The sequence below is a fragment of the Artemia sp. Qi Xiang Cuo genome, chromosome 9 (assembly GCF_049724085.1).
Source record: "Artemia sp. Qi Xiang Cuo chromosome 9, ASM4972408v1, whole genome shotgun sequence".
Classification (NCBI taxonomy): domain Eukaryota; kingdom Metazoa; phylum Arthropoda; class Branchiopoda; order Anostraca; family Artemiidae; genus Artemia; species Artemia sp. Qi Xiang Cuo.
The window spans coordinates 60,637,121-60,658,437 of record NC_142802.1 but is presented as its reverse complement, the minus strand read 5'-3'; the positions used below and the strand labels follow the sequence as shown (position 1 = coordinate 60,658,437).

Sequence of the window (21,317 nt, the reverse complement as noted above, 5' to 3'; positions counted from 1 at the left end):
GCATTTCACGAAAGAAATTCAAAATGAACTTTGAAAAATCAAGAGAATGTAACTGTGACAAGGTAAAGCACAACAAAAAACACTACTGAAATATTCCAACTCTTGCATTTCAACGAAAGAAATTCAAAATGAACTTTGAAAAATCAATATAATGTAAAAATCCAAAATGAACTTTTAAAAATCAAGAGAATGTAACTGTGACAAGGTAAACCACGACAAAACACTACTGAAATATTCCAACTCTTGCATTTTGAGGAAAGAAATCCAAAAATGAACTATTAAAAATCAATAGAATGTAACTGTGACAAGGTAAACCACGACAAAACACTACTGAAATATTCCAACTCTTGCATTTCAAGAAAAGAAATTCAGAATTAACTTTGAAAAATCAAGAGAATGTCACTGTGACAAGGTAAACCACGATAAAACACTATTGAAATATTCCAACTCTTGCAATTCACGAAAGAAATTCAAAATGAACTTTGAAAAATCAAGAGAATGTAACTGTGACATGGTAAACCACAACAAAACAGTACTGAAATATTCCAACTCTTGCATCTCACGAAAGAAATTCAAAATGAACTTTGAAAAAAAATCAAGAGAATGTAAAAATCCAAAATGAACTTTGAAAAATCAAGAGAATGTAACTGTGACAAGGTAAACCATGACAAAACACTGCTGAAATTTTCCAACTCTTGCATTTCAATGAAAGAAATCCAAAAATGAACTTTGAAAAATCAAGAGAATGTAACTGTGACAAGGTAAACCACGATAAAACACTATTGAAACATTCCAAATCTTACACTTCAACGAAAGAAATCCAAAATGAACTTTGAAAAATCAAGAGAATGTAACTGTGATAAGGTAAACCATGACAAAAAACTACTTAAATATTCCTACTCTTGCATTTCAAGTAAATAAATCCAAAATGAACTTTGAAAAATCAAGATAATGTAACTGTGACAAGGTAAACGACGATAAAACACTATTGAAATATTCCAACTCTTGCTTTTCACGAAGGAAATTCAAAATGAACTTTGAAAAATCAAGAGAATGTAACTGTGACAAGGTAAACCACGACAAAACACTACTGAAATATTCTAACTCTCGCATTTCACGAAAAAATTCAAAATGAACTTTGAAAAATCAAGAGAATGTAAAAATCCAAAATGAACTTTGAAAAACCAAGAGAATGTAACTGTGAGAAGGTAAACCATAACAAAACACTACTGAAATATTCCAACTCTTGCATTTCAAGGAAAGAAATTCAAAATGAACTTTGAAAAATCAAGAGAATGTAACTGTGACAAGGTAAACCATAACAAAACACTACTGAAATATTCTAACTCTTGCATTTCAACGAAAGAAATCCAAAAATGAACTTTGAAAAATCAAGAGAATGTCACTGTGACAAGGTAAACCACGACAAAACACTACTGAAATATTCCAACTCTTGCATTTCAAGGAAAGAAATTCAAAATGAACTTTGAAAAATCAAGAGAATGTAACTGTGACAAGGTAAACCACGACAAAACACTACTGAAATATTCCACTCTCTTGAATTTCAAGGAAAGAAATTCAAAATGAACTTTGAAAAATCATGAGAATGTAACTGTGACAAGGTAAACCACGATAAAACACTACTGAAATATTCCAACTCTTGCATTTCATGAAAGAAATTCAAAACGAACTTTGAAAAATCAAGTGAATGTAACTCTGACATGGTAAACCACTACAAAACACTACTGAAATATTCCAACTCTTTTATTTCAAAAAAGAAATTCAAAATGAACTTTGAAAAATCAAGAGAATGTAACTGTGACAAGGTAAAGCACCACAAAACACTACTGAAATATTCCAACTCTTGCAGTTCAACAAAAGAAATTCAAAATGAACTATGAAAAATCAAGAGAATGTAACCGTGACAATGTAAAGCACTACAAGACACTACTGAAATATTCCAACTCCCGCATTTCAACGAAGGAAATTCAAAATGAACTTTGGAAAATCAAGAGAATGTAACTGTGAAATGGTAAACCACGACAAAACACTACTGAAATATTCCAACTCTTGCATTTCAACGAAAGAAATTCAAAATGAACTTTGAAAAATCAAGAGAATATAAAAATCCAAAATGAAATTTGAAAAATCAAGAGAATGTAATTGTGACAAGGTAAATCACGACAAAACACTACTGAAATATTCCAACTCTTGCATTTCAATGAAAGAAATCCAAAATGAACTTTGAAAAATCAAGAGAATGTAACTGTTACAAGGTAAACCACGACAAAACACTACTGAATTTAAGTATTGTTCAGCTCATTCGAAGACATGTAGAAAAAAAAGTTGAAAAAAATATATCATGTTAAAAAAATATAAAAAAAAGAATGGGGAGGGGGGCCAAAAAGTTGGAGGGGAGGGGGGGCCTTTGATTAGGATCGTAGAGAACCTTTGGGGGGTGGGTTTCTGCTGATTAGGGATACTGGGTTTTAGGGTTAATGATGATTCTTTCACACAAACAATTTAAAAAATAATTTGCTATGACTTATAATTTTTTTTATGAACTTAATCGTACAAATTCCTTTCTTTTAATATACATCTCTATTATTATCAAATTTTAGTATACTATAACGTTAGACTCTATTTTAAACTGACAACACTGTTCAAACACCACTTTTGTATTATACAGAACACATCGGAAAGGTAGAGCTAGGTCAACTCGCAATGTCATTCTATCATCATTAACCATTTTCATAGATTTATGTTGTCTCAAATTTATAGCAAACTGCCTGAGTTAACAAGCCCTTCGGGGTTACCTTAACTGCTAGTCAGTTTAACCCTTTTTTTCTCCACCTTCATACAATCCAATTCGCAAATACTATCTAGCTCTTTTTTCTGTATTATTCAATTAATATCGTTTGTATAGTCCAATTTGCGAATCCCTTATCCCTTTTTTTTCTCTACCTTCATGCGATCCAATCACTAATTAGAATCATTCACGCTCCTATTATTCAAACATTAGTTAATATCGTTCATAGAGTTCAATTCGCAAATGCTAAATCCTTTTTTTTGTAAATAGAGTTATTTTTTTGGTAACTGATTCAACAGTATATTGGCATCAATTCTAGACATGTTACATTCTTAATCAAACTACTCTCGAGATAAGGCAATTGTCCAAAAAAATATATCGCTTTTTGCAAGGGGAATCCCCGCTCGTACTGCTCGCTTTTAAACCCTTAGAATAACATAGGAAGGAACATAAGCTCCTGGAATAGCATGGTCCTATGACGGTCGTAGAATAGCATAGGAAGGAACATAGCGCTATAGAATAGCATGGGAAGGAACGTAAACTCCCAGAATAGCACAGGAAGGAACATAATCCGAGCAAATTCCATAAGTACATGCTTTGGAAAGGGGCCAAGGAACGTAATCCACCCAAATAGCACAGGAAGGAACATAAAGTAAGCAAATCCATAAGTACATGCCCTGGAAAGGTGCCAAGGAACGCAAACCAAGCAAATAGCATGGTAATTCCTATACGTCTGTTAGAATAGCATGGTAATTCCTATACGTCTGTTAGAATCCAGAATGCGCATTCTACTACTAGGCCCCCTCTCCAGCCTCATTTTCCCCAAAATTGTCCGGTCAAAATTTTGAGATAGCCATTTTGGTCATCATAGTTGAAAGGCCCAATAACTATGCCTTTGGATATAGTATGAAAACGCATAGTATTTGTTATTGGGAGGTGTGCATCAATTTTTGGGTTTTGGGAAGGGGGACGAATTTGGTTCTTTTTTACCACGGGGGAATTTTCCAGGGGGAGGGAAGTTTCCAGGGGGTGAGTTGTCAGGGGAAATTATACACTGGGGGGATTTTCAAGAATTGCTTATGGGTCTTGCTTTTTCTTTTCCGTCTCAATTTTACGCGTGGAGTTGTTAAGGGTAATTGTCCCGGGTAAATTATCACTGGGATTGAATTTCCTAGAGGATATTTCCGTGGGGAGGGTATTTCTTAGTGGAGGTGGGACCAGATTTCCTGGCATTATTTAAAAAACGATCAGAAATTAAAAAAAAAGAAGTCTTTTCAGCTCATAGTAAGGAGCAGCATTAAAACTTAAAACGAACAAAAATTATTACGCATAAGAAAGAGGGTTGCCTCTTCCTCAACACCTCGGTCTTTTAGCTAAAGTTTGAATTCTGTCCCAATTCTCTAAGAACGAGTCCTGAAACCCAAGGGTTGTTTAATTAGAGCAATAAGAAACATCTTTAAAAGTTCTAGCAAACTTCAGTGTAAAGAGCTAGGTGTTGAGGTGGAGGCGACCCCTTGATACCCGTAATAAATTTCTGTCCGTTTTAATGTTGGTCCTTACTTTCAGTTGAAAAAACTTGTTTGTTTCTTTTAATATGAGAAAAGGTCATGTCTAGTCTGAATGGCTTTACAGTCTTTGATTATTCATATCTTTATTTAAAAAAAAAAAAAAAAAAAATGTAGCCACGACAGTGCGAAGCACACTCAATACGATCTACCGGATGGAAAGCTCAGGAAAGACTGTATCCTTTGGTTCAAATACCTCGCGACTTTTATCAAGACGAATAATTCTGTTGAGCAAAAATTCAGTGTTGCTTTTTGTTTTTGTACTATACTCTAAAGTTCTAATCAACATGTAAAGGCTCGAGGAACATAGGCTACTGAATAAAAATTAATAAAAAAAAAATCAAAAAAAGTTAGAATTATGCGTAAATCATTTGAGAATCTAAAAAGTGTTTTAAAGCTTGGGATTATTGAAATTTCATATTAAAATCCAAATAATAAATTTGATGAAAAACATCATTTTTGTTAGATCACAGAGAAGTGTAAGTTGAGAATTTTTCGAACGTTTAATAGACATGAAATGCAAAGGAGAAGAGCTAATAAATTTTTTAACCTTACGTTTCTTTCATTTCAACTTTTTTTTCTATTTTCACGATTAATTTTTTCTATTTACTTAATTTTCTATTATTCTCTCCAAATTTTTTTAAAAATTAACAAGGCAACAGCGAAACATCATTTGTTGTCCCTATTTTTCTTTTGATTTTATTTTGTTCTGAAGTATAGAAAAGCAATATCTAAATAAAACTTGAAAAACGTCCATTAATACATTTTGAAGCAATCTGTTTAATTTAGTGAAGCAATACTTTAGGTAGGTAAATCGACAAATGGTTCACCAGTTGATAAATGTATACATTTGAAAGAGTTAATTTAAGAAGAAAAACAAATTATTATAAAATATATAATCCTAATAAAAAAGTGATTATTTATAATAAAATTATATGTAAGAAAAGGAGTCCCTAGTAGCCAATAAATGTCACTCCAGCATAGGAAATTTTAAAAAAGGCGGTAATCGCTCTCTTATTTATTTTATTTTCTGTTCGTTTTTAGTCTGACCGACTTAATTATTAAGTTTTCGCCGTTATATGTTTCATTTATTCATTCGTGGTAATTTTAGTTTGGTCTAAGTTTTACTTATTATATAAATTAATTTCTGTTCTTTTCATATTTTAATACTGTTTATATTTTTTTTTATAAATATTTTTTGAAAAGTTTTTTTTTAAACAAATTACATGAAAAAATACTGTTCTACCATGAAGATTTTTCTCTTTTGTACATTGTTTCGCTATTCCATTTCTGAAAGCCAAAGCGCAGTCTTTGCTTAATCTCGTGTTCTTTCTGATAATCTGCTTTATGTTACATGCTATTTAATTTCTTTTTTTAAGACGAAGAAAAGGTTTGAACATGACCTCTATTGTCTTTTCCAAGATTATGAAACTAAGTTTCGTCAAAGCGGAATTGAGCCCTGGCTTATGCTGCTTGTCCCGTTTATTTAATTAAGATTCTACAGTCTACACGCTCGGAGAAGGAATAGGTGCCGACTGTTCTCATAAATCAAAGGAAATTGCAATTTCCTTTGCGACCTCAAAACCACTTATTGACAAATTTGGAATAATTACTGATGAAGCGAATCAAGATTTTCCCCCAATTCAATTCCGATGTCTCGATTCAAAAAAGATTCGTATGTGATTCCCCGATTCAAAAATGCTCATATTTTGATGGTGTCAATAGCAATTATGAGACTATCATCACCGAATCAAGTCCTTTTCAGGAACATTCCTGATGCAACCATTTACTATCAATAATTTATTTTTTCTGAATTTAGGGTTTAAAAACTAGAAAACATATTTAAAACTTCATCATGCGTCATGAAGCTTAAGTTCGGTTTAATCTCTGATATGGGAAGGAAAACAACAAACAAATGATTGTAATCCTTCTAAATAATCTTAACTATGGATTTTTTCAATAAATTTACTTGCTTCTTATGCTGACATGTGGAATGCCCCCAAGCTATGTCTCAGCCTCATAATAAATATGACTTTGTCGGTTCGACCTGTCCTGTAATACATCTGTGACGGTTTTACAAATTTTGAGAGTACATGAAGGCCAATCCTAGACCCCCCCCTCTTCCTGTGCATCCCGAATGTGTGTTAACACATTGGGTTTTGACAATTTTGCAGACTTTCTTTGCCTTAGAGCTATACTATCTGCTAAAATAAATCACTCTTTTCGTACAGCTTACTGTTGGAAATACGATCAGTCAGCCGGGTACCCAAAAAAATCCGTAGGCAATTTTTCTGCAAAACATCTAGCATGTCTTCTTCCGTTTTTCGGAGCGCTCATGCTTCAAAGCCATATTTGACCATTGTCATTACTGTAGCTTACAATACTCTAATCTTGGTTAGAAGACTTATCTTCCGTCCTTCCTTACCTTCCATCTTCTGACTCAATCTATTTGATGAATGGAAAATATAACTTCCAATAAGGGCCTTCTCAAGCAAAGAACTACAAAATGAGACTTGCTATTAACGTTCACACGTCAATACAACCTCTGTGGAGACTATACTGACAGCAGAAAACAATCAGGAAAATTGGCAGTTCCTTCTTGATGCCCTTGGTGTCTTTGGAGGCACAGGTGGGTTTAAGGTCTAAGGTGATCACACGTATGGCATTACAAGGACTCGCTCTTGCTTCACTATATTTTTCTTACTTTCAATCCTTCTTGCGCAAAGTCTAAGTGTATATATCCAGTGATTTATTTGGTATATTAGCAACATAAACTAATGTACTATTTTAGCCACTAAAACAAAGATCAATGGAAATCGGACCTTCCATCTCGAAGCCTGAGGCTTCAGTCAAACACATAGCTAAGATTTTTTTGTACTTGCGAGAAGGATAAATTACCAAAAAAAACTGCATGAATATACGAATAGCATTAGAGGATTCCAAACACCCTTTATATTTATTAGGGATCTATTACAAAGGCTCTCTGAGAATTAATTTAATAATGAGGGGAAAAAGGAAATCAAATTTATTAGTTTGTTAAAACAATCTGACAACAAAACTAAACTCAAAATGGAAATTTCCACGTCTGTAAAATGACACAAATAAAACAAAGGAAAATGAAGGTTCCCAAGTTCTATTATAGCATATTTTATTTATATATACAAAGAGCAAAATTTCTGCAATAGCTTCATATTCTGCTTCATAGTCTGCTATGCTTATCAGTCAACAAAAAAAAACATTTTATTTTACGTGAAAATCAGAGACATATGAAGGGGAAGAGGGCAATCAGGCAAGAGGTACCAAGAATATTGAAACTTTATCTCTTTTTCCTCCAATATCTTATGATTTCCATATAATTTCCCTCCATTTCGAACATCGATTTTTTCTTAACATAAAAAAAACAAGCACAATCAGCATACATAAATATAATCAATACAAGACAAAATAGACATATCACAACAAAACAAAATAAAGATATTACCGAGAGCTTTGTTGATACGCTGGGAAAAAGGAGGTCTCTTAACCAAGCAAAAGAAAAAAAAATACCTTTAAAAAAAGTTCAGCTCGGATTAATAGTATGGTGAACACTCCATGTCACTGGTAGAACTAAACTTTCATAAGTAGCACTAATAAATAAAAACAAACCGACAAAATAAAGTACTGTTAAGCAATAAACAACAGTGATCATTCTTTTATTATTCAGTTAACCTGTTTAGTAACAGGCCGGCTGGTTAAGCAGTTCCCCTTCTAGAATACGAATTTCGTTATCCAGTCTCAGAGAGTTCAGGTATTAGCTTCGTATGAAAGAAAGCGAAACATTTTTTTTTTTTTTTTGAGAATCTGAATTAGCCTACACTGTGGAATTGTTTCAAAAATCGACAATAAATTACTTTCAAAATCGTTTCAAAAGTCGAAAATAAATTACTTGATACTAATTAAATTTTTATTTTTATCAAGCGTGATTGTCGAAATTCTCCTATTTTCTCATCAGCTTGAAAATTTCAGGGATCCTTCCCTAGGCCAAGGGACACTAAATTTTTTGCTCTGGGAGGAGTCTTGGGGTCCAAAAATAACAAGCAACCGTTTTTTTTTTGGAAGAATTAGAAACATACAACCAAAAATAAATTTCTCCCGCACAAGCATGCTTCAGGGAATCGATGATGTATACTTTTTTTTTTAAATAAACCCAGTGTTACTTAAAAAAAAAAAAAATACTTTGGCTATGGGGCCAAGGAAATCCCAATCGACAAATAAAACTTGAAAAAAAATGCTTTGCCCAAAAAAGGGGCAAAAATTTAGTTTTCCCAAACATCTTGGAGCTCTAAGCGAGCACTAATACGTAAATTAGTGTTTCAACCGCTTTTTGGCCCAATTTGCGGAAAAACTACTGTTTTTACAGTTTTTTTTTTTTTTTTTTATGAGATCTTCCGGCAAAACAACTTAAAGAAGTGATTCTCAAGACTGAAACAAAGTTCCTTAACCCTAATTGGAATAATAATAGGGGCTCAACATTTTTTGTGAATTATGTGCCCTTGGCCCTGTGGCTTACGGACGTAAGTTTCCAGCCGTTTGGGAAAATATTTTAACCCCCTTTTCAGGTTTATTTTCAGATAGTTCATTTTTGTCTGAGTATTAGAGTTTCTTGGCTCCAGGACTCACAGATATAAGTTTCAAGTCAATCAAGAATAATATTTTTGTCCAATTTTTAGTCTCTTTTTGGGAGATCCTTGCACCTGAGCACTCTTTTTGCAGGTTATGGTCCTCAAACCCAATGAACAAGAAGTTGTTGCTCCTTTTAGAACCCAGGGGCGAATCTCCAGCATTTTTATTGGGGGGGGGGGGGCAAGAGGGGTCTATATCTGAATAGTTAAAGGGCATAGGATGTATAATATTTTTTTCTCCACATTATTGGGGAGAGGCAACTGCCCCCCTTGCCACCCTCAAACGACGCCTTTGTTGGAACTCAACTTTCGGGCAACAAATGTAGGGGTTCCTTTGACCTAAGAATTTATAGATACAAGTCTTATGCCACTTGGAAAATTTTGTGGCTTTTTCACGCCCTACATCTGGAGAGCCAGAGCCTCCAACCAAATTTGTTTTGGACCACAGACTTACAGGTAATGTCTGGTTCAACAGTAAAAGTTTAGTAATATCTGTCTCATAATTTTTTCATGTAGCTTACAAATACGAGATAGAAAATAGGCTAAAAAAAAACCCTATCTGAAGATACCTATCGATACTTGTCTTAGGCTTCAAGCTTAGAAATATATTTCTAAGAAATAATATTATTCAAATAATATTTCAAGCTTAGAGCCGTTGATGGTAATCAGAGATAAGTTAAAAATATACATTGTCAATAGGGACAAAACTCTAAAAATTTACAGATAATTGGAACTTAATGATTTAGAAAGAAACAAATCCAGGGTATATTAGCATAAGGAAGCTGCATCTTTTTTCAATTAAGAATTAGAAAAACACCCCCAAAATTGTGCAATATTCATGAATATTTGCAATCAAAATCAGCCTGTCTAAAAATCATAGAACAAACTTTCCAAGCCCATACCTACAAAAACTGTCTATATTTATCCTGAGAAGGATGGCCATGGATGCGTATTTATTTTGGGTGTTTCCCCAAATGGAGGATCGAAAAAAAATAGTTGTCGGTGAGTATCGGGAGAATGTTTATCTGACTGGAAGTTTACTGTATTAATACCGTTTCTAAGTAACAAAACAGACATCCGAATGTCGATTTTTGCCTGTTTGTGACACAAAAGAACCATTTTGGCCTGAAAATCCTTTCGAGCGATATTTTAAGATTTCCAAGAGAACTGTCAAATGACTATTTATATAACCTCCTGTTTTCAGTAGAAATACTCCCACATAGTGACATATTTGTTCCTAATTAAAATTATATAAATACACACTCTTAAATATATAAACGTTTATATAGACCGTTTTACAGCACATGGTTGCATAGAACTGTCGGTTTAATTCTACTTTTTGAGTGTATATACTCTTGAATATTTTGTATATATATATATATATATATATATATATATATATATATATATATATATATATATATATATATATATATATATATATATATATATAGCAGTGAAGATGTTAAATATAGAATAGCCAAGGCTCAGGGTGTTTTTTCACAGTTAAAAAAAGTCTGGAAGAATAGGAAGATAAGTCTGCAAACCAAGATTAGAATATTAGAAGCTACAATGATGACAGTGGTCAGATATGGCTCTGAAGCATGGACGTTCCGAAATGCGGATGAAGATTTGGTAGATGTTTTCCAGAGAAATTGCTTAAGGATTGTTCTGGGTACCAGGCTGACTGACCGTATTTCAAACAATAGGCTATACGAAAAATGTGGTTCAATCCCGCTTCCTAGGGCTATAATTAAAGAAAGGTTTAAATGGCTAGGGCACGTTGTGCGGATGAAGAATGACCGATTGACGAAGATTGTCCTTTTCGGCCAACCATCTAGGGCTAAACGGAAAGCAGGTCATCCTCGTCTGGGGTGGGAGGACGCCATAAGGAAAGATTTAAAGGAAATGGGAACTTCGTGAACGGGTGTAAAAAGGGAGGCTTTGAATAGATTGGGGTGGAGGAGAAGCCTGCGTAGCTGAGTTGGGCTCAGGTGGCTTGGTACTGTGGTGAGTTGTTAGTAGTAGTAGAGTAGTAAATATATGTATATATATATATATATATATATATATATATATATATATATATATATATATATATATAATAATGATAATAATGATGATAAAAAATAATCACATCAAGAAACATAAGGCTGTTGCATTTAAGATACTTTTTTAATAGTAGGGCGATATACTTAGCGACCCTTTATTTACCCATCCATTATTTTAGTTTGGCAGTTATATAGTTTGAAGTTGTGTGAAGTCTCATTATGAGGTATATCTGATATATAATGTCCATATTCTGGCACAATGCTGGGCCAAAGCACAATCCAGTGTTTCATAAAAAAAACAGAGTAGCATGAAAAGGATTTCCTAAAGTTCGTAAGTACTTGCGGCCCGCGTTGCTATGTAGTTTGCCGCCCATTTGGCTTCAATACCAAATCCAAATGCTTGAAATTGGAGTTAGACGCTTGACAAATTTTGGAGAAAGACTTATAGTTTGGGAATTCAACTTTATCAAAAGCTAATGTTCACAACTCCAGATTGATGGACGTACTAGCAGCACAAATTTCTATTCTACTCCCCTATGGTGGTCATTCCAGCTTGCCACTTTTAATGAGTCATAGATCATTGAAAGAGCACCCTTTCCAGTGATTAATTAAAAAAACTTTCCGAAAAATAAGTTTTTCAAAGAAAACTAAAGGCCATTTTAAACTTAAGCTCAGTAGATACAAATACCTGTTAAAATTCAAACTCAAAACGACCAGATATTACTATTAAAGAATAAATGAAACACAAAACGAACATAAATTAAATAATTAATCATAGCAAAAAACACACAACAAGTAATAATATAAATGAATAAATAGATCTTAAAGCGAGTAATGCTTAGATTTCATATCAAAATCAAGCTTAAAACGAAAAAAAAATAGTTTGCTATTAAAGTATAAATGAAACTTAAAACAAACAGAAATTAAATAACCAATCAATGCGAACAAACATACAATATATATTAATGTAAATAAATAAATAAATATTAAAACAAGTGAAACTTAAATTGAATATGCAAATCAAGTTTGAATCGAATAAAAATAACTACAAACAAGAGTTTGGGTATCGCCTCACTGCAGACACCTAAAACCTACTGCGTCATTTGCGCCTTACTGAAAACTATATGAGTCTTGAACAGTCTTGGAGAGTATAAAAAAAATCAAATTCAATATTAGATATATAATGATATTAATTGTTGAAAGATCCATCAGTTCAAGATTTTTTTTTCACTGTAATTTTTATTTTAATTTTCAATATTGTAAAAACTGGAAAAGAATAAAATTGTAATATACGAGTAATTCGTTTTCAATGAAGCGCCAATGACGCAGAAGGCTTTAGGTTTTTACAGTTAAAGAAGGGGGCAGTATCCAAATTTTGTTTGTAGTGAGACTATATTTGTCTTGACCAATCTTGGAAAGAACTAATAAATTAAACTGAATGTTTTATGTATAATGATATTAATTGGTGAAAGCTCATCAGTTCAAAATTTTACTGTAATTTTAATATTTATCTTCAATATTAAGTACAAAAGAAAACATTTGTGATATAATTTGTTTTCAGTGAAGCCCCAACGACGCAGTAGGTTTTAGACTCCTGCAGTGAGGCCATACCCAAACTCTTGTTTGTAGTTATTTTTATTTGATTCAAACTTGATTTGCATTTTCAATTTAAGTTTCACTTGTTTTAAGATTTATTAATTCATTTACATTAATATATATTGTATGTTTGTTTGCATTGATTGTTTATTTGATTTTTGTTCGTTTTAAGTTTCATTTATACTTTTATAGCAAGCTATTTTTTTCGTTTTAAGCTTTATTTTTATATTCAATCTGATTGTAACTCGCTTTAAGATCTATTTATTCATTTATATTATTACTTGTTGTATGTTTTTTGCTATTATTATTTATTTAGTTTCTGTTCGTTTTGGGTTTCATTTATTCTTAAACAGTAATTTCTGGTCGTTTTGAGTTTGAAATTTAAAAGGTATTTGTATCTGCTGAGCTTAAGATTAAAATGGCCTTTACTTTTCTCTGGAAAACTTATTTTTCGGAAAGTTTTTTTTTAATTAATTTTTGTTCGTTTTTGATTGCAAAAAGCTTCAAGTTTTTATTGGGGGTTGCTTACTGTCCGATTATTCTTGACTTTAAAAAACGGATTTAGAACTTTCAATTGAAATCGAATGAGGGTTTTTTCAAAGTCTATACGATTACCTCTTTGATAAAAACCTTATATATGAACAATAGACAGCTTGCATGACTTGTGAACAGCGATTGACAACAATGATTGGATTAAAAAAATATCAAGTTTAATTAACGCAATCTTGCGTTAATTAATTAAATTACATTACTTCAGACTATGTTAGGGGGGGGGGTGCCCCCTCGCCCCTCCCCTGAATCAACCACTACCTTACACTCTCTGTTTCTTTCCTTGTTAGGGAGGAGAGCAGATGCCTAATAGGTGTGTGTTAATACCAAAACATTCTAACTCTCATTGGGCCTTCAGGTCTAAACAGAATTAGTTCAAAGGAAGGGGTGGGGAAAAGGGCGTGGGGAGGCTAGTTGCCCTTCGATCAATTTTGACTCTTAATAGCTGGACTAGAACTTACAATTTCCAATCAAATGAGCCCTTTTTGAAGTTTACACGAGAATCTCTTCCTGCCCCCGGGCCCTGGGGTGTTTTGTCGACACCAGAGTTTTGATATTTAACCTTTCAGCTATTTTTAACAAAATCGCATTTTTAAGCCTTGCATATAAAGCAGTTCTGGGGGAAAAATAATAAAAAATATTGAAGCTATATAAGATTTATTAATTTATATATATTTGCACCGGTTATCCTTATGTTTGTAAGATAGTTAATTTGAATTTCTGTTCGTTCGGGATTTTAGGCTTCTGCAGTGAGGCGATACCCAAACTCTTGTTTGTGGTTATTTTATTCGATTCAAACTAAGTTTAATAAAATGGATGTCTCAAAATGTTGATTGGATGTGTTTGGAGAAAAGGAGGGCGTGAGAGGGGGGTTAGTTGCCCTCAAATCACTTTGGACTGTTAAAAGGGAACTAGCCCTTTGAATTTCCAATCGAATAAGCCTTTTTTGACGTTTCTACAACACCACCTTCTATAAAAACCTTATATGCCCCCAGGGTATAACTTAAAACCCTTGCCTTGAGGGTTTTGGGGCATTGTCCTCCCCAAAAATATATTTTCTATGAAAAATTAACTACGCGGAACAAAATACCTATCTCAAAATTTTTATTGGATGTGTTTGGGGGAATGATGGGCGTGGGGGGGGGGGCTAGTTGCCCTCCAATCACTTTCGACTGTTAAAAGTGGCACTAGCCCTTTGAATTTCAAATTGACTGAGCCTTTTTTGAAGTTTCTACGACAACGCCTTCTATAAGAACCTTATATCCCCCAAGGGCATAACTTAAAACCCTTGCCCTAAGGGTTGTGGGGGAGTTTCCTGCTCAAAAACATATTTTCTATGAGGAAATCAAATACGCTGAACAAAATGGCTTTCTCAAAATTTTGATTGGATGTGTTTGGGTAAATGATGGGCTTGGGGGGGGGGCGGCAAGGGGCCCTTCAAACAATTTTGACTAAAAAAAGGGCACTAGCCCTTTAAATTTCTAATCGAATGATCCTTTTTTGAAGTTTATACGACAACGCCTTCTATAAAAACCTTATATATCCCCAGGGCATAACTTAAAACCCTTGCCCTGAACAAAATGGCTATCTCAAAATTTTTATTGGATGTGTTTGGGGAAACAATGGGCGTGGGGGGGGGCTAGCTGCCCTCAAATCCGACTATTAAAAAGGGCACTAGCCATTTGAATTTCCAATCCAATGAGCCTGTTTTTGAAGTTTCTACGCCAACGCCTTCTATTAAAACCTTATATGCCCCCAGGGCATAACTTAAAACCCTTGCCTTGAGGGTTGTGGGGTAGTGTCATCCTCAAAAACATAAGTTCTATCTGTAAAAAAACTACGCTGAACAAAATGTTTATCTAAAAATTTTTATTAGATGTGTTTGGGGGACTGATGGGCGTGGGGGGGGCTAGTTGCCCTCCAATCACTTTTGACTATTAAAAAGGGCACTAGAACTCTTGATTTCCAATCGAATCAGCCCTCTTTGAAGTTTCTACGACGACCCCTTCCGTATGAAGTGCCTCTGGGAAAAAAAAATAGTAAAACATTGGAGCCGTATGGCCTTTAGTATAGGCAACGCTACAGCGTTGCCTCTGATCTGTATCTCTTCCTTCTTGCTTGACTTCACTATGAAGTTCCGTCTGAAGTTTACTCTGTATTAAAGACCTCCGTATGAAGCCCAACTTGTGTCAAGCAGTCACCTCAAGACAGGGATTTATTAAAGCTGTAAAAATACAATTTTCTTATCAAAAATTTGCGCATTAATCCAATTGCTTATCCAGGAGTTTTTTTTTGGGGTCGGGGATATTTTTTCGGAGATTTTACAAAAACACTTTAAAAAATGAACAAAAAATCTGTTTATAGGCATTTTTGTTATGTTTTTACGAATCGGATAAAAATTTTGAGGGAGGAATGGATTAAACCATGACCCCCCCCCCCCTGGATACAGCTTTGCATAGTACTATAGTTACATTTTCCGGAAACAAACACTATCATGAAACAACGCCTCGCAAATATATTACAAGTGTTTGCCTAGATTGCATTATTACCTGAGGAGGTCGTAGAAAGAGCATGAAAATAAGTAATTTTACTTACCCTCCAAATTTTCGGCTCGCCACAGCTCTTGGACCGCTTAATAAGTTTGACTAACGATGATCGAAAATGGACGCTTAAGAAACTATAAAGTACAGGATTTGCAGCAGAGTTGACATGTCCAAACCAAACAAAAAACTGATGTATATATACGATCCACATTTTAGTAAAGTCGCCAAAACTAGGTGAATCCAGTATCATATTAACAAGACTATATGGCAGCCAGCACAGAGAAAAAACAGCTGCAAGAATCATGAGCGTCCGAGCTGCCCTTCTTCTTGTTCGCAGCAATCTGCTATCCCTATCCAATCCCAAATCGTTACCTGGAAGAAAACATTAGATGTAATTTAGAATCAAGGGTTGCTTAGAAAAATGATTTTTAAGGAGGGGAAGTAAGATTTAAATTTTGATTAAAGAATGAGCACTTACTCTTCAATGGTTGCAAGAAATAAGTAATTTTCAACAAACTTTGTAGTATTTCTTCTGCTGGACGCCTGTTATCATGGGTGCCCATAAGCTGAATTCCAAGGGGGGGGTATACCTCGTCTAACTGGCACTTTTAATGCTATATAATAGAAATCTCAGAATAAAAATATGAAACTAAGGCAGCATCATTCAGCCAGGGGGGGGGGGCGCATCCCACTCCCCCTTCCCCCCGCTTATGGGTGCCCATGCCTGTAATGGTCACCAGATGTAACAAAGATTGTACACAAATATAAATTTTTGAGCTGAAAATTCTATTTGAAACCAAATTTCTTTGAAGAAAATGCTTCCATTAACAAATTAGCGGTGCAACTAATTACTAGAGAATACAACGCCAATCTTAGAAGTTACTAGATAATTAAAATTAGTAGATTATTCAATGCTTGTAAGTAGTATCGTATCAATTAGTATCAACTATACGCCTGAGGCATGAATATACAGTGCAGTTTCACCGGTACTTGCATTACCAAGGACACTCACCTATTACTACGAACGATACATGAGTTACCAGACAGGTTTCTAAGCCAAAACTTTTGATCGTCACATTACGTATTCAAAAGGTTTATTGCGCCTTCTGTAAAAAATAATGGTTTCAGTTATAGGGTAAGTAAATCATTTTATCGTATAAATAATGTATTTTACTATAGACACATCAAAGCCGCGCATGTTTCTGACTCAAAAATTGTCAAACACTAATAACCTCTAGGCTGAAGGTACCTTGCATCTTGTCTAGAATTGATTGGTATATGGTGTTAAATCATTTACCAAAAAATAACTCTATTTGCGAAAAAGGGTATAGCATTTGCGAATTGGACTGTATGAACGATCTTAATTGTTAATGGAATAATAGGAGTGTGAATGATCCTATTCGGTGGTAGAATCGTCGCAAAGTGGTAAAAAAGGTTCAACTGATTAGTAGTTAAGGTAAGCCCAAAAGGGTTGTTAACTCATAGGTCACTTATTTTACATTTGGAATAGTATAAATCTATGGGAATGGTTAACGATGATAAAATGGCCTTGTGAGTTGACTTAGCTTTACTTCACCGATGTGTTCTGTATAATACACAAGTACCGTTTGAACAGTGTTGTCAATATAAAATATGGTCCAACGTTATAGTATGCTAAAAAGTTGATACTAATAGAGATATAGATCTCAAGAAAAAAAATTTAATAATGAAATTAAGAACAACCCTTAGAAATCCATGCAAATCAAGTAGTGAGGTGTATATGAGTATCAACCGTCAAGGATCATAAGCACCAATGACCCTAACCACAAGGGACCTCAACCTCCAAAGGTCCTTTATCCCCCAACTCCAAGGGGCCCCCTCCCCCCAACTTTTTGCCCCCCCTTCCCCCATTATTTTCAGTTTTTTAACTTTTTTTTTTAACATGATATATTTTTTTAACTTTTTTTTACATCTCTTAGAATGACATGTAACATAATACATTAAAAAAATAACATTTAATATTTTCCAAATTCAAAATGAGAAGGATATAGAAATGTTAGTCGTGACTTTTACTATTAGAAAAATATTATTTGTAGTAGCACTATTTTCTTTCATTGGACAAAATTTTTTTTGGACCGAAATTAATCAACTTTTTTTCAACCTTTTTTAAATCCATTAGAATGACATGTAACATACTTAAAACATAAAAAAAATCACATTGCATATTTTCCAAATTCAAAATGAGAATGGTATAAAAATGTTAGTCGTGACTTTTACTATTAGAAAAATATTGTTTGTAGTAGCACTTTTTTTTATCAGACTAAATTTTTTTTTTTGACATTTTTTTTATGTATCTTAAAATGACAGAAAGTATACCTACAGCCCTAACAAATGTACACTATACCAACTCAGAGACACGATGTAGCTTTCTAGGTGGTACTTTATAGTCGATTGTCGACACTACCTAGTTTAAAACATGCATTAAATCAGTATTTTCTACGCAGTGGAACGATAAACACATAACTAATGTCTCTAAAAAAGTGAAGATAAAGCATTTTAAGAAAGTGTGTTCACATGATAGTGGTATTGTAGCATTGAATGCTGACAAGGAGAAGTATTTAAACTATGAAATAAGTACAAGTGGCACCACTATCGGAACCGTATGCACGCATTGTCATGACAGTAATATAGATTTTGACATACCAACCAACAAAGACAGGCATTGAGATAAGCAAACACCCGCCAGACACACAAGCAAAGGATGTGAGAGAGACAAAAACACATACAAATATAAAGATTCAGACATAGAAACCGAAAAAGACAAGAACTGGGATATACAAACACCTGACCAGACACAAACAGACAAAGAGAGTGAGAGACATATACAAATACATAGATTCATACATACAAACCGAGAAAGACAGACACTTCAGACATACAAACCAACAAAGACAAACACTGGGACATACAAACACCAACCCAGACAAACAGACAAAGAGAGTGTGAAATACATACAAATACATAGATTCAGACAAGCAAACCGAGAAAGCCATGCACTGGAATAAGCAAACACCCGCCCAGACACATAAGCAAAAAGAGTGAGAGACACATACAAATACAGAGATTCACAAATACAAACCGCGAAAGACAGAAACTTCAGACATACAAACCAACAAAGACAAACACTGGGACTTGCGAACGCCAACCCAGACAAACAGACAAAGAGAGTTTGAACCATATATAAATACATATATTTAGACATACAAAACGAGAAAGACAGGCAGTGGGACTAGCAATCACCCGCCCAAACACACAAGCAAAAAGAGTGAGAGACTCATACAAATATATATATTCAGGCATGCAAACCGAGAAAAACAGGCACTGGGATAAGAAAACACCTGCCCAGACACACACAGACAAAGAGAGTGAGAAACACATACAAATACATAGATTCAGACATACAAACCGAGAAAGACATGCACTGGAATAAGCAAACACCTGCCCAAACACACACACAAGCAAAATGATTGAGAGACACATACACATATATAGATTCAGAAATACAAACCTAGAGAGAGACAGGCACTGGGATAAGCAAACACTTGCCCGCACACACTGGCAAAAAGAGTGAGAAACACATACAAATACATAGATTCAGACACATAAACCGAGAAAGACATGCACTGGAATAAGCAAACACCCTCCCAGACACAAAAGCAAAAAGAGTGAGAGACACATACAAATATATAGATTCAGAAATACAAACCGAGAAAGACAGACACTTCAGACATACAAACCAACAAAGACAAACACTGGGAACTTACAAACACCAAACCAGACAAACAGACAAAACAAAACGATGAAGACAGGCACTGGGATAAGCAAACACCTGCCCAGACACACACACACAGACAAAGAGAGTAAGAAACACATAAAAATACATATATTCAGACATACAAACCGAGAAAGACATGAACTTGAATAAGCAAACACCCGCCCAAACACACACAAGTAAAAAGAGTGAGAGACACATACAAATATATAGATTTAGAAATACAAACCGAGAGAGAAAGGCACTGGGATAAGCAAACACATGCCCACACACACTGTAAAAAAGAGTGTGAAACACATACAAATATATAGATTCAGACACACAAACCGAGAAAGACATGCACTGGCATAAGCAAACACCCGCCCAGACACATAAGCAAAAAGAGTGAGAAACACATACAAATACATAGATTCACACATACAAACCGAGAAAGACAGACGCTTAAGACATACAAACCAACAAAGACAAACATTGGGGACTTGCAAACACCAACCCCAACAAACAGACAAAGACAGTGTGAAACACATACAAATACATAGATTCAGACGTACAAATCCAGAAAGACAAGCAGTGGGATAAGCAAACACCTGCCCAAAATAGACAAGCAAAAAGAGTGAGAGACACATACAAATACATAGATTCAGACATACGAACCGAGAAAGACAGGCACTGAGATTAGTGCACACCTGCCCAGACACACACACAGACAAAGAGAGTGAGAAACACATACAAATACATAGATTCAGACATACAAACCGAGAAAGACATGCACTGGAATAAGCAAAAACCCGCCCAAACACACAAGCAATAAGAGTGAAACACATTCATATATATATAGATTCAGAAATACAAACCGAGAAAGACAGGCAGTGGGATAAGCAAACACATGACCGCAAACACTGGCGAAGAGAGTGAGAAAAACATACAAATACGAAGATTCAGACACATAAACCGAGAAAGACATGCACTGGAATAAGCAAACACTCACCCAGACACACAATGAAAAAGAGTGAGAGATACATACAAATACATAGAGTCACACGTACAAACCGAGAAAGACAGACACTTCAGACATACAAACCAACAAAGATAAACAATGGGACTTACAAACACCAACCCAGACAAACAGACATAGAGAGTGTGAAACACATAAAAATACATAGATTCGGACATAAAAACCGAGAAAGACATGCACTGGAATAAGCAAACACCCGCCCAGACAAACACACAAGCAAAAAGAGTGAGAGACACATACAAATACATAGATTAACACACAAACCGAGAAAGACAGACACTTCAGACATATAAACCAACAAAGACAAACACTGGGACTTGCAAAAACCAACCCAGACGAACAGACAATGAGAGTGTCAAACACATACAAATACATAGATTCAGACATACAAACCGAGAAAGACATCTCAACGGAATAAGCAAACACACGCCCAAACACACAAGAAAAAAGAGTGAGAGACACATACAAATATATAGATTCAGAAATACAAACCAAGAAAGACAGGCACTGGGATAAGCAAACACCTGCCCACACACAATGACAAAGAGAGTGATAAACACATACATATACGTAGGGTCAGATACACAAACCGAGAAAGACTGGAACTTGAATAAGCATACATCCGCCTAGACACACAAGCAAAAAAGAGTGAGAAACAAATACAAACTCAAAGATTCACGCATACAAACCGAGAAAGACAGACACTTCAGACATACA

At 34.5% G+C, this 21,317-nt stretch overlaps 1 protein-coding gene across 2 annotated transcripts in view; it reads right to left on the bottom strand.

The window, feature by feature from the left end:
* LOC148948895 (orexin receptor type 2-like) overlaps positions 1-21,317 on the bottom strand; it is a 356,926-nt gene that overhangs the window by 39,444 nt on the left and 296,165 nt on the right. For both annotated transcript variants that reach the window (XM_089094812.1, XM_089094813.1), the window contains exon 6: positions 15,827-16,146. In XM_089094812.1, the coding sequence (XP_088950938.1) occupies positions 15,827-16,146 (320 nt within the window). The remainder of the gene's footprint in view (positions 1-15,826; positions 16,147-21,317) is intronic.